Source organism: Cetorhinus maximus, chromosome 12 (genome assembly GCF_964194155.1).
Source record: "Cetorhinus maximus chromosome 12, sCetMax3.hap1.1, whole genome shotgun sequence".
NCBI classification, from domain to species: Eukaryota; Metazoa; Chordata; class Chondrichthyes; order Lamniformes; family Cetorhinidae; genus Cetorhinus; species Cetorhinus maximus.
The window spans coordinates 59,201,853-59,215,027 of record NC_135890.1 but is presented as its reverse complement, the minus strand read 5'-3'; the positions used below and the strand labels follow the sequence as shown (position 1 = coordinate 59,215,027).

Sequence of the window (13,175 nt, the reverse complement as noted above, 5' to 3'; positions counted from 1 at the left end):
CCTGATGTGTAACAGAGTCTGCAGCTCAGCCTCCAGCTCAATGACTCTGAGCCGAAGTTGCTCGAGCCACAAACAGTTACGCGTTTGCCCTGGATCACGCTGGCACCCAGGAGTCCCCACATGCTGCAGCCTTGACACATCACCTGTCTTGCCATCCTTAATGTGTTTTCATTAATTAGTTAATTATATTATTCACTTAATTATTTTTCTTTTTTATATATTTTATTAACTTTGCCACAATTTGTATAATATTTTAAACCTTAAGAATAGAATAGACCTTAACCACTTACCAGATACTCACTCCTTTTCCTGCGGTAGAGTAAGAACGAATTCCTACAGGGTGAGAGGTAGAAAAAGCAACAGGAACTGAACACTTCCTTCCTCCCCCTCACTGACTCCCCCACTCACCAAACTCAGGTTTGCACTCAGCTTCCTCAGCTGCACTTATTTGCCTATATTGGCCTTGGAGGGGGTGCATTGCAGATTTACCACAATGATACCAGGATTCAAAGGGTTGAATTATGAGTGCAGGTTAAACTTTGCTTATATTCCTTAATGTCTAGAACATAAGAACATAAGAAATAGGAGCAGGAGTAGGCCATATACCCCCTCGAGCCCACTCCGCAAGGAAGATTGAGGAGTGATCTAATCAAAGTATTTAAATTGTAAAAGAATTAGATTAGGTAGCTAAAGAGAAACTATTTTCTCTGTATAGGGTAATCCAGAACAATCTTAAAATAAGAGCAAGTCCATTTAGAAATTTTTTATTTGTATGACTGGGGAAGTAGGTATAGATTGATGTTGAGGTTAACAATACATTCAACGACTTCAGCTGCCACAGTGTGAATGGTGGTGATGCACCAGGAATGGATCTCTCAGGGCAGGAGTTCAGTATGTGGGCGATGGTCTGACTTGGATGGGCCACGGCCACAATTTGAGCTGCTCCTCATGTTCCACTTGTGGAGCAAGAGGCCATATCTCCCCTGACCCCTCCTCAAGCAGTTGAGGGCTGTCCAGATTTTGGTTGAAACCTGGGACTTCACCACTCGGGTCAGTTACCAGGTTGTGGTTGGTAATGTTTGCAGTCAGCCAGGAGGTATGCTATTGAGAGGTGAGGCTGACTCAGTTTGTAGGGTGTGGAGTGTGTTCCAGTAGGGAGTACAGAATTTCAGACCAGTAAATAGGTTTTTTGAGGTCCTGTATCAGTGGGAGTGCTTTGTTAGCTGTCAGACAGTGGTGCTCTTTGAGGAGGATGTTTTTCCTGCAGACCTCAGGAGATTCAATATGTGCTGGCACAGGAAGGCACTTGAGCTGTGTTAGTCTCAGCATTCCAGAAATAATCCCTATGCCTTCTCGGAGGTGAATACCTACACGTTTGTGGGGTGGCTCCTGAGCCAGGTTGAGCAGCAGTACTGTGCTGTTGGATAGACTAGGGTGAGTGAACAGTGTGCTGTGTGTTAACTCTGCTGCCCCAGTTTGTTCACACCAGCTACACTGAATCACAGAATCACAGAGTGCAGAACAGGCCCTTCGGCCAACATCACACATGGAGGGACCTCGACAACAACACTGCTAGAAAACAACTGTCAGACTGGGCCTCCGTGCATGTGTTTAAAATCATGTACGATGCAAAGCAGTCTGGAACATTCCATTCCTCCAGGCGGAAGAAGGACTACTCACCTGGTCTTTGCTTCATGATCCACGACAGCAGCATCTGACTGCTGATGTCCTCCTGACAAGTGCTGCCCATCTTTATCTATTCCCGACAAAACCTCACTCACATCAACTTTGAACTACCACCCATAAGCTCAGAGCCAAAACCACACAAGAATTTGTGCAAAGACAACTGGGATACTTGCAGCAGGTACATAGAAACCACCTTTAACCAGATCCAAGTCCTTAGTGAAAACTACACCCACTTTACTCAACTTCTCAAACTAGGAGACACCAAATTACTTCCCTTGAGCTTCAGAAAACCTTTCATTCCTTGCTGGTCCCCAGAAAGTGAACAGCCCCTGGAAGAATACAGGGAAAATGAAGACCCCAATGTGTCAACAGCATTCCTCAGGCCCCTTGATGAAGGACACTTTCATGTGATGTTGGGAAACAGTGGAGACCATTAACTTAATACATTCAAGCCGAAAGGCATGGAAACTCTTCTGACACCAGGGAGCAGCTAAGCAACAACCACACCAGCGACCCAGACTCAATGCTGATGCCTTCGCTCCACAACTCCTAATAAGCTCAGAGATACCAGCCAGCTGGGGAGATAAGCGGATGGTAAAAATAGTCCTGATTTAGTCTCTCAACACTGCCCCAGAGCAGACAGACTTCTCTTACACACAGGCCCTTACACACAAGAGGAAGTGAACAGTGCCCTGATGGCAATCAAGTCATGCACAGCAGCAGGAGTTGATGGGATTTAGCCAGAATTCCTAAAGAACATTGGACCACTGGGAAGGAAGTGGCTAGGAAAGCTGTTTACCAACATCCACAGTACAGGCACCATTCCAAATATCTGACATTAATCCAAGATAGTGACCATTACCAAGCCAGGGATGCCCCTCAACAACCCACGCAGCTACTGCCCCATCACCCTGCTCTCAATAATATATAAGGTCCTGGAATGCCTCCTGCTAAACAAACTGAGTCCCACTCTGGATGCCCCTACCCCTCCCCAAACCTCCCCAAGAGGCAGCTTTTCGCATCAATTGCTCCGAGCAGGTCCTGACACTAACCTCGCATATTGAGACCTGTTCTCCAGAAGGCCTGAAGACAGGAATGGCAGTCATTGATTTACCCTGGGCCTATGACACAGTTTGGCACACAGGCATGCTGCTGTGTGAAAACTCCATGAATAGCAACCGACAGCTCTGTTCACACCTTGGAGATCAAATCAGCTGCCCAGGCATTCAGGAATGAAATCAGGAAGCACCTTTTCACACCATGGCTGGTGGAAATTTGGAATTCTCTCCCCAAAAGGCTGTGGATACTGGAATCAACTCGAGCTTTGAACACTGAGGCTGATGGATTACTTTTAATTAAGGATATTAAGGGATATGACACAAAAGTGGTTAAATGGAGTTGAGGTGCAGATTAGCCATGATCTAATGAATGTCAAAACAATCTTGAGTGGCTGAATGGCCTCCTCCTCTTCCTAATGTTCCTATGTCTTCAGCTGAAGTGGGGTTAGAAGGTGAGGGATAATTAGACAAGGGTGAGCAGATGTAATTCAACCCCCCACTCCAGTTTTAGTCAAACATGCTAACCTTAGTGTCTGATTTCCAAATCCACATTTCTAATAGGAACTGCCTATGTAAACCTGTCACGTTGTTATTACACCCTCACACCAGAGATGGCACTGCTTAAGGGTTTAATTACAATGTGACAAGTTTACATAGGCAAAATTGTGAACGTAAGATTTATAGTGGCAAGCGCTGATAGAAAGGATAAAGACCAATTAAAAATAATTTCAAGGCTTTAAGAAATATGTTGCATTAATTAAGCCCCTGTTGGCATAGGACTTCAAACAGACAGTGAGTTTTGTGTCTGCTGATTCAGTCTCAATTTGTCTTGAGTTACCTACATTGCTAATTGGAACTTGCCTCGTACACTGAGATTCACAGATGGCAGGAGAATCCAGGGGCTAGGGTTGTGCCAGGACCAAAAGCCGAACCTTTCCCTCACACCGCTCCCCACTGCCCCCAAATTTACTGGGTGTGACTACGCTTTATAAAAACTTGGGGATTGGAAACAGGGACAAAAAGTCCCAATTTCAAGCATGCCCGAAATACATTGGACTTCCTTTTGAGTCGGGCAGTTCTTTAGCATCCCTGGTGACTATTTTAAAAGGCATAAGGTCCCTTGCATATGTTAATGAGGGGCCTTAAACCTAGTTTGGATCCTTTCTGCCAAACTGGGCCTGCTCCGTGAAGCTTTTCCTGTGCTAGCACATGGCCACCATTAAAAATTTTTTAAAAGGCTCACAGTTTGATGTGGAACAATAGATGAGGTAGAAGTGCTCCTCCCCACTACACCGCAGTCCTGAGGACTGGAGTCACTCCGTGAATGTCCCTTCTCCTCCTTCCCCACTATCTAAGAGCCAAAGCCAATGGGAAATTAATCTCTTGGAAATGAGTGAACAGCCTCTGGCCTGGGGTCACGATGGGTTTACCCAAAGTATTTAAACAAGGCCTGCAGTCCAATTTAGGAAAACATCAAATCTCCCAGTTCAGAGGATAGTTGGTTACGTTACATGCCCAAGAGTGGACATTGGCCAGTTAATTAACTACTCATTGAACTCTTTCTATCAGTAAGTGACTTTGAGCCAGCACCGAGCTGAACCTTCAACGAACCTGACAATGAACATGAGGAATTGGACTAAGATCAAGTCAGGCCCAGTTCAAGCCTCTAGTTTAAATTAGACTGGATCAAACGCAATTGAACTGTGCCAAGCAGCCACTTCAGGGCTGTGCCCTCATTCCCCATGAGATACTGTACCATTTTGTAAGACATAAAAAATAGGAGCAGGAGTCGCCCATTTAGCCCCTCGAGCCTGCTCCACAATTCAATAAGATCATGGCTGATCTGGCTGTGGCCTTAACTCCACTTTCCTGTCTGCCTCCTATAACCTTTGACTCCCTTGTCGATCAAAAATCTGTCTAACTCAACCTTGAATATATTCAATGACCCAACCTCCACTACTCACTGGGAAGAGAATTTCAAAGATGAATGACCTTCTGAGAGAAGAAAATTCCTCTTCATCTCCATCTTAAATGGGAGACCCCTTCTTTTAAACCGTGTCCCCTAGTTCTAGATACCCCACAAGGGGAAACATCTCTCTCAACATCTACCCTGTCAAGTCCCCTCAGAATCTTATACGTTTCAATAAGACCACCTCTCATTCTTCTACACTCCAATGAATATAGGCCCAAACTGCTCAACCTTTCCTCATAAGACAAATCCCTTCTTCCCAGGAATCAGCCTCCAATGCAAATCTCTTCTCCAATTCTTCTCGAGTTCTCTGCTTGAAGACAGGCAGCCACTTCAGGGCTGTGCCCTCATTCCCCATGAGATACTGTACCATTTTGTAAGACATAAAAAATAGGAGCAGGAGTCGCCCATTTAGCCCCTCGAGCCTGCTCCACAATTCAATAAGATCATGGCTGATCTGGCTGTGGCCTTAACTCCACTTTCCTGTCTGCCTCCTATAACCTTTGACTCCCTTGTCGATCAAAAATCTGTCTAACTCAACCTTGAATATATTCAATGACCCAACCTCCACTACTCACTGGGAAGAGAATTTCAAAGATGAATGACCTTCTGAGAGAAGAAAATTCCTCTTCATCTCCATCTTAAATGGGAGACCCCTTCTTTTAAACCGTGTCCCCTAGTTCTAGATACCCCACAAGGGGAAACATCTCTCTCAACATCTACCCTGTCAAGTCCCCTCAGAATCTTATACGTTTCAATAAGACCACCTCTCATTCTTCTACACTCCAATGAATATAGGCCCAAACTGCTCAACCTTTCCTCATAAGACAAATCCCTTCTTCCCAGGAATCAGCCTCCAATGCAAATCTCTTCTCCAATTCTTCTCGAGTTCTCTGCTTGAAGACAGGCCCTTCGCCAAACCACAACAAAGCACCATGATTTTTCAGTACAGATAGGGCAAGGATGCAGGCCCACATCTACCTCAGCAAAACCCCGCACCATTGGCATTAATCTGATCTACTCAGTAGCCGTCTAGCCAACTGAGCTATCCAGCCCTCTCCAATACAAGTATATCCATCCTTATATAAGGTCAACAAAACTGTACACAGTACTCCAGGTGCGGCCTCACTAATGCCCTGTACATCTGTAACAAGCCTTTCCTACTTCTGTAATCCATCCCCCTTGCAATAAAGGCAATATTTCATTTACCTTCCTAATTACTTGCTGTACCTGCATGCTAACTTTTTGTGATTCATGTGCAAGGACACTCAGATCCCTCTGTACCCCAGCATTCTGCAGTCTTTCCCTATTTAAATTATATTCTGCTTTTCTATCTTTCCTGCCAAAGTGAATAACCTCACATTTTCCTATTTTACACTCTATCTGCCAATTTTTTGCCGACTTACTTAACCTATCTATATCCCTTTGCAGACTCTTTGTATCCTCCTCACAACTTGTTTTCTTTGTATATTCAGCAAATTTGCCTACGTTACACTCAATCCCTCCATCCAAGTCTTTAATATAGATTGTAAATAGTGGAAGCCACAGCACTGATACCTGTTGCACTCCATTAGTTACAATTTTCCAATATGTAAGTGACCCATTTATCCCAAATCTCTGTTTCCTGTCAGTTAGCCAATCCTCTATCCGTGCTAATATATCACCCCCAAGATGTATAAACAATCAAATGACGTTGGTTTTATTCCTTAAATCGTGCCCAGGAAGCATTAATCCTTCTCCCAGACATGAGCGCTGGCATTGACCTTACCTTTCATTCTTAACAGGTACAGAGTATCTCGTAGCAGGGCATGAGGATGTTCACAGTGGCCGGCTGATAGTCAACATGAAGAGCTTCGTCCAGGCTTGGAAACCAGATCTAGGCCGGAGAATGGCGCACATCCTGAGAGCAAAATGCTAGTAGTGCCTGTTGTTTTAGACCAGGATGATGTTTCCCAATGGTATTGAGCAGGTCTCTGTCCTAAGGGAATCTGTAAGCCAAGGATTGTTACGTTAAAGCTCCAAACAGAACGGTTGCACATCTAAGTATCTGCTGCGCTGGTTGTGAACCAAAGTTGGCTTTGAATTCTTTTCTTTCTAAAAGAAAACTCTTGCTTTTTTTATATGTAATAACGCACTTTATTAGCTGACAGGTCGTGACGGAGGAGAGATTATTCCATACACGACTTAAAAAGTTAATGAGTTATGGGTGACAGGAGATCTACTAGCGTTAATCCAGCTGTACCACCGCCCACTCCTCAATTTGTAACATTGACATAGACTTTGAATCAGAAGGACTCAGGGGGACTTCGCTTTAGGAGAGTTTTGTGCATTTACAAATCACGGAAGAAAGTCAATTGGAATGTTTTGACCTGATAATTGCCTGTTGGCTTCTTTCATATTGATATCAAGGACTGATCCTATGGACCAAGAATAAGTGAAGCTAGACACTTCAGAATGTTCAACAGAACACAGGACAGTTGCCTTTTGTGGTGAGAAAGTGTCCTCAAACGGTGTCAATTCTCTGATTTTAAGTTTCCCTATACCACTGAACTCAGTGTCTAACATTAAACGTTTTCTGCAAATGAATGATAGTTTTATGTAGATGTACACCTTATGCACTGGACCTTAAAAGGGAAAATTGCAGTGTTACATGATAATACGATGTGTAGACTTGGAACAATAATGTATAGATATGCGTGTGCACTTAGCAGTCCTATGGATTTGCAAAAATTGACATTTTGCCATTTATTTTTTACTTCTTAAGTTACGCAATAAAATTGACAAAGCTGTACAGTTGCTGAATCCTCTCTGCTCGATTCAATAATAAACTATAGGCCTGAAATTCCATCTTGTACTGGGCATATTCTTGGTGTAGCTCCAGGTGGGAAAAGGTTCAAAATTGGGGCAGATTCAGTCCTGTGGAGAGGAGGCCAGGTTTTTTAATGGGGGTAGCTCTATTACCAGTGTCTCTTGTCCCCAACTTGAAGGGGACGTGGCTCAGGAAAATATCAGGCTTCCTGTCAACTAATAGGCCCAATAGAATCTGCCAAAGAGCTACGAGCTGTGACTTCAGAATGCTGCAGGGAGCAGGAGGCCGATTCTGATCACCCTGCTGGAATGGCCCAATCTGTCATCATCATTGTGGATCTTAGATGTGGTCATCATGGATCTGGTCTTACAGATAATGCTGGAGGCTAGGCTGTTGGTAAACTCTAACTTTTATTGAACATTATACTAACTCAGTGCAACACAGACTCAGCACGAGGCTCTACATAGAACTATCTCTCCATGCTCTGTTGTCATGTGATCTTACGTCACTGATGATGTAAACTATATAGTAACATATTTAATATTAACCCTTTATACTACACCCAATAGCAAATTTGAGCAGCTCCATTTGGGGATCTGACCTTTCCTGAGAGGCCTGTTCCCATGGCTACACCTGCCGTGTTGCAGTGGCCTATGAGTCACCTGGTTTTCCAGCCCTCCATCAGCAGGCTGACATGAGTGGAGTAGGTATTCAGCCCAAATGTGTTAATGCAGCATGTCTGCAATTTGGGATTGTGCAGAGGTCCTCAGCTCAGAGGTCATGGGTTCTGCTTTACTTTGTTTGTAATTGAGGGGGGAGGGGAGGTACAATTGGGATTTTAGCCCCAGTGTTTTCAATGTAATAAATTATAAGAAAAAGAACTCAACACCTCAGTACATCTCCTCAAATATACCTTGCAGTTAAACCAAGTATTAAAACATGTACACAATTTAAGAATAGAAAGAAATGCTGTAGCCTGCTTCCCTCTATCTGACCAATCAGGCACCTCAACTCCAATTCCCTACCTTTGCTTCACACACCTCGATACTCTTACCCATCAAAAATCTGTCTCTAGTATCATTGAGTGGCAAGAGGGCAACTGGCTTGTATTCCTCTGAGTTTAGCACTTTGTGACGTAATCTAATGAAGGTGTTTGAAATATTAGTTTGATAGTCTACAGAGAAACTATTTCCTCTGGGGATGGGGAAGTCCAGAACAAGAGGACAAAATCTTAAAATTAGAGTTAGGCAGTTCAGGAGTGAAATGAGAAAGCACTGCTTCACACAAAGGGTATATCTGCAACTCTCTCCCCTGAAAGGCTGTGAATGTTGGGGCGATTCACTCAAAACAGAGATTGATAGATATTTGTTAAGCAAGGGTATTATGGATATGGGTGCATGGAGTTGAGATACAGATCAGTCAGGGTCTTATAGATTGGTAGTACAGACTGGAGGGGCTGAATGACCGCCGTCTGCTCCTAGTTTTCTGTCAGTACCACAGTAAGGACGCTTCATCAGAAGACAATTACGGAATTCCTGGAAAGAATCAAAATTTGCAACAGCAACGACAATCCAACAGCTTCATGGTCACTTTTACTGAAACCATAGTCAACTCAAATTCTCAAACTGCCATTGTGGGATAATGAACTCACTGGATTATTAGTCCAGGCTTTTGGATTGCCAGTCCAGCAGCATAACTGTTACGCTACCTACCCTTCTGCAATATATAAATGGGTTTTAGTTCTGACTGCACTTAAGACATAAGACATAGATGAGCAGAATAATAACCTGAACTAATCTTCAATAAGTGTATGATTACCGGTAGACAATGATTGGATGCTTTGGGGAACTCCTGAGTATTTAAGGGGTATGATAGCAAAGTGGTCATGTTACTGGACTAGTAATGCAATCCAAAGACAAGGGCTCAAATCCCTGCATGGCAACTGAGGGAATTTTTTTTTAATTATTTGTTTCTGGGATGTGGGCATCACTAGGCTAGCAATTATTGTCCACCCCTAATTGCCCATATTCAGAGATCATTTTTAAGCATCAACCACATCGCTGTGGGTCTGGAGTCACATGTAGGCCAGGGAAGGTAAGCAGATTTCCTTCCCTAAAGGACATTAGTGAACCAGATGGGTTTTTACAACAATCAACAACAGTTTCATGGTCATCATGAGACTTTTAAATCCTGATATTTACTGAATTCAAATTCCACTGTCTGCTATGGTGGGATTTGAACCCCGGTCCCCAAAGCATTACCCTGGGTCACCAATCCAGTGACAATACCACTACACCGCCGCCTCCCCAGTAAGTTCAGTTAATTCATAAATCTGGAAGAAAATGCTAGCCGCATTAATAATGACCATAAAACTACTGGATTATCATAAAAGTCCACAAGGTTTAATTCAGGGGAGGAAATCTGCTGTCTGAGTTTGGCCCATCGTGTTTGGACCCAGCTCTCCCAATGAGTAATTCATCAAGTACCATCTCCCTGCCTTCTCCACATAACCCTGCACATTCTTCCTTTTCAGATACCTGGTCTGGCCTGCACATTACTTCAGATCCACAGCAATGTGGTCGATTCTTAACGGCCCTCTGAAATTGCCTAGCAAACCACTCAATAGATGTTACATGAAATAGCATTGTGGATGCCCCTACATTACACAGGCTGCAACAGTTCAAGGAGGTAGCTCACCACCACCTTCTCAAAGACAATTGTGAGAGGCACCAAGTATCAGCGATAGAGTCCAAGGCTTAATTAAAAATTCCAATAATGTAACCATTATGCTACCATACGTGTTTTAACCCTCTGCTTATGATAAAGCTGCTCCAATTTGGTCATTAAGTGAGAACGTTTTTTTTAATTATTTCACGGGGTGAGGGTGTCACTGGCTGGACCAGCGTTTATTGTCCATCCCTAATTGCCCTTGAGAAGTTGGTGGTGAGCTGCCTTCTTGAACCGCTGCAGTCCATGTGGTGTAGGTACACCCACAGTGCTGTTAGGGAGGGAGTTCCAGCGAAGGAACGGCGATATATTTCCAAATCAGGATGGTGTGGGATTTGGAGGGAAATTGCAGGTGGTGTTCCCATGTATCTGCTGCCTTTGTCCTTCTAGGTGGCAGAGGTTGTGGGTTTGGAACGTGCTGTTAAAGGCGGCTTGCTAAGCTGCTGCTTCGTGAGTGTTTGTTGAAGGTGGTGGTGCCAATCAAGCAGCTGCTTTGTCCTGGATGGTGTCAAACTTCTTGAGTGTTGATGGAGCTGCACTCGTCCAGGCAAGAGGGGAGTATTCCATCACACTCCTGACTTGTGCCTTGTAGATGGTGGACAGGCTTTGGGGAGTCAGGAGGTGAGTTACTCTCCTCAGAATTCCCAGCCTCTGATCTGCTCTTGTAGCTACAGTATTTATATGGCTGTTCCAGTTCAGTTTCTGGCCAATGGTAACCCCCAGGATGTTGAAAGTGGGGAATTCAGCAATAGTAATGGCATTGAATGTCAAGAGGTGATGGTTAGATTCTCTCTTGTTGGAGATGGTCATTGTCTGGCACTTGTGTGGTGCAAATGTTACTTGCCACTTGTCTGCTCAAGCCTGGATATTGTCCAGATCTTGCAGCATTTGGGCATGGACTGCTTCAGTATCTGAAGAGTCACAAAAGGTGCTGAACATTGTGCAATCATCAGTGAACATCCCTACTTCTGACCTTATGATGGAGGCAAGGTCATTGATGAAGTAGCTGAAGATGGTTGGGCCTAGCACACTACTCTGAGGAACTCCTGCAGTGATATCCTGGAACTGAGATGATTGACCTTCAACAACCACAACTATCTTCCTTTGTGCTAGGTATGACTTCAACCAGCAGAGAGTTTTCCCAGATTCCAGTTTTGCTAGGGCTCCTTGATGCTACACTTGGTCAAGTGCTGCCTTGATGTCAAGGGCAGTCACTCCAACTTCACCTCTTGAATTCAGCTCTTCTGTCCATGTTTGGATGTTTGGACTAAGGCTGTAATTAGGTCAGGAGCTGAGCGGCCCTGGCAGAACCCAAACTGAGCATCAGTGAGCAGGCAATTGCTGAGTAAGTGCCACTTGATAGCTCATGACATTTTCCATCACTTTGCTGATGATCGAGGGTAGACTGATGGGGTGGTAATTGGTTGGGTTGGATTTGTGCTGCATTTTGTGATCAGGACATACTTGGGCAGTTTTCCGCATTGCCGGGTCGATGCCAGTGTTGTAGCTGTTGTACTGAAACAGCTTGGCTAGGGGTGCAGCTAGTTCTGGAGCACAAGTCTTCAGTCAGGGTCCATAGCCTTTGCTCTATCCAGTACCTTCAGCTGTTTCTTGATGTCATGTGGAGTGAATTGAATTGGCTGAACACTGGCATCTGTGATGCTGGGGACCTTAGGAGGAGACCGAGAAGGATCATCCACTCAGCGCTTCTGGCTGAAGATTGTTGCAAATGCTTCAGCCTTATCTTTTGCACTGAGGTGCTGGGCTCCCCCATCATTGAGGATGGGATATTTGTGGAGCATCCTCTTCCATTGAGTTGATTAATTGACTACCACCATTCACGACTGGATGTGGCATGACTGGAGAGCTTAGATTTGATCCATTGGTTATGGAATCTATGGAGCTCAGTCTATTGCTTGCTGCTTATGCTATTTGGTACGCAAGTAGTCCTGTATTGTAGCTTCACCAGGTTGACAACTCATTTTTAGGTATGCCTGGTGCTGTTCCTAGCATGTCCTCCTCCACTCTTCATTGAACCAGGGTTGATCCCCTGGCTTGATGGTAACGATAGAGTGAGGGATATGTTGGGCCATGAGATTACAGATTGTGTTCGAATACAATTCTGCTGCTGCTGATGGCCCACAGCGCCTCATGGATGCCCAGTTTTGAGTTGCTAGATCTGTTCGAAACCTATCCCATTTAGCACGGTGGTAGAGCTACACAACATGATAGAGGGTATCCTCAGTGTGAAGGCAGGACTTCGTCTCCACAATGACTGTGCGGTGGTCACTCCTACCAATACGGTCATGGACAGATGCATCTGCGGCAGGCAGGTTGGTGAGGATGAGGTCAAGTATGTTTTTTCTTCTTGGTCCCCTCACCACCTGCTGCAGAACCAGTCTAGCAGCTATGTCATATAGAACTCAGCCAGCACAGTCAGTAGTGGTGCTACCAAGCCACTCTTGGTGATGAACGTTGAAGTCCCCCCCCACCCAGAGTACATTCTGCACCTTTGCCACCCCCAGTACTTCCTCCAAATGGTGTTCAACATGGAGAAGCACTGATTCATCAGCTGAGTTGGGGCAGTAAGTGGTAATCAGCAGGAGGTTTCCTTGCCCATGTTTGACCTGATGCCATGAGACTTAATGGGGTCCGGAGTCGATTTTGGGAACTCCCAGGTCAACTCCCTCCCAGCTGTATACCACTGTGCCAACACCTCTGGTGGGTCTGTCCTGCCAGTGGGACAGGACATACTGAGGGATGGTGATGATGGTGTCTGGGACAATGTCTGTAAGATATGATTCCGTGAGTATGACTGTGAGACAGCTCTCCCAATTTTGAAACAAGCCCCCAGATGTTAGTAAGGAGGGCTTTGCAGGGTCGACAGGTCTGGGTTTGCCGTTGACGTTTCCAGTGCCTACGCCGA

At 44.8% G+C, this 13,175-nt stretch overlaps 1 protein-coding gene across 3 annotated transcripts in view; it reads left to right on the top strand.

Annotated features, from left to right (window-relative positions):
* The window catches only part of ntn4 (netrin 4), a 71,210-nt gene extending 63,652 nt beyond the window's left edge, over positions 1–7,558 (top strand). For all 3 annotated transcript variants that reach the window (XM_078553721.1, XM_078553720.1, XM_078553719.1), the window contains one exon: positions 6,498–7,558. In XM_078553721.1, coding sequence (XP_078409847.1) covers positions 6,498–6,631 — 134 coding nt within the window. In that variant the 3' untranslated portion in view covers positions 6,632–7,558. The remainder of the gene's footprint in view (positions 1–6,497) is intronic.
* Positions 7,559–13,175: the final 5,617 nt, after the last annotated feature.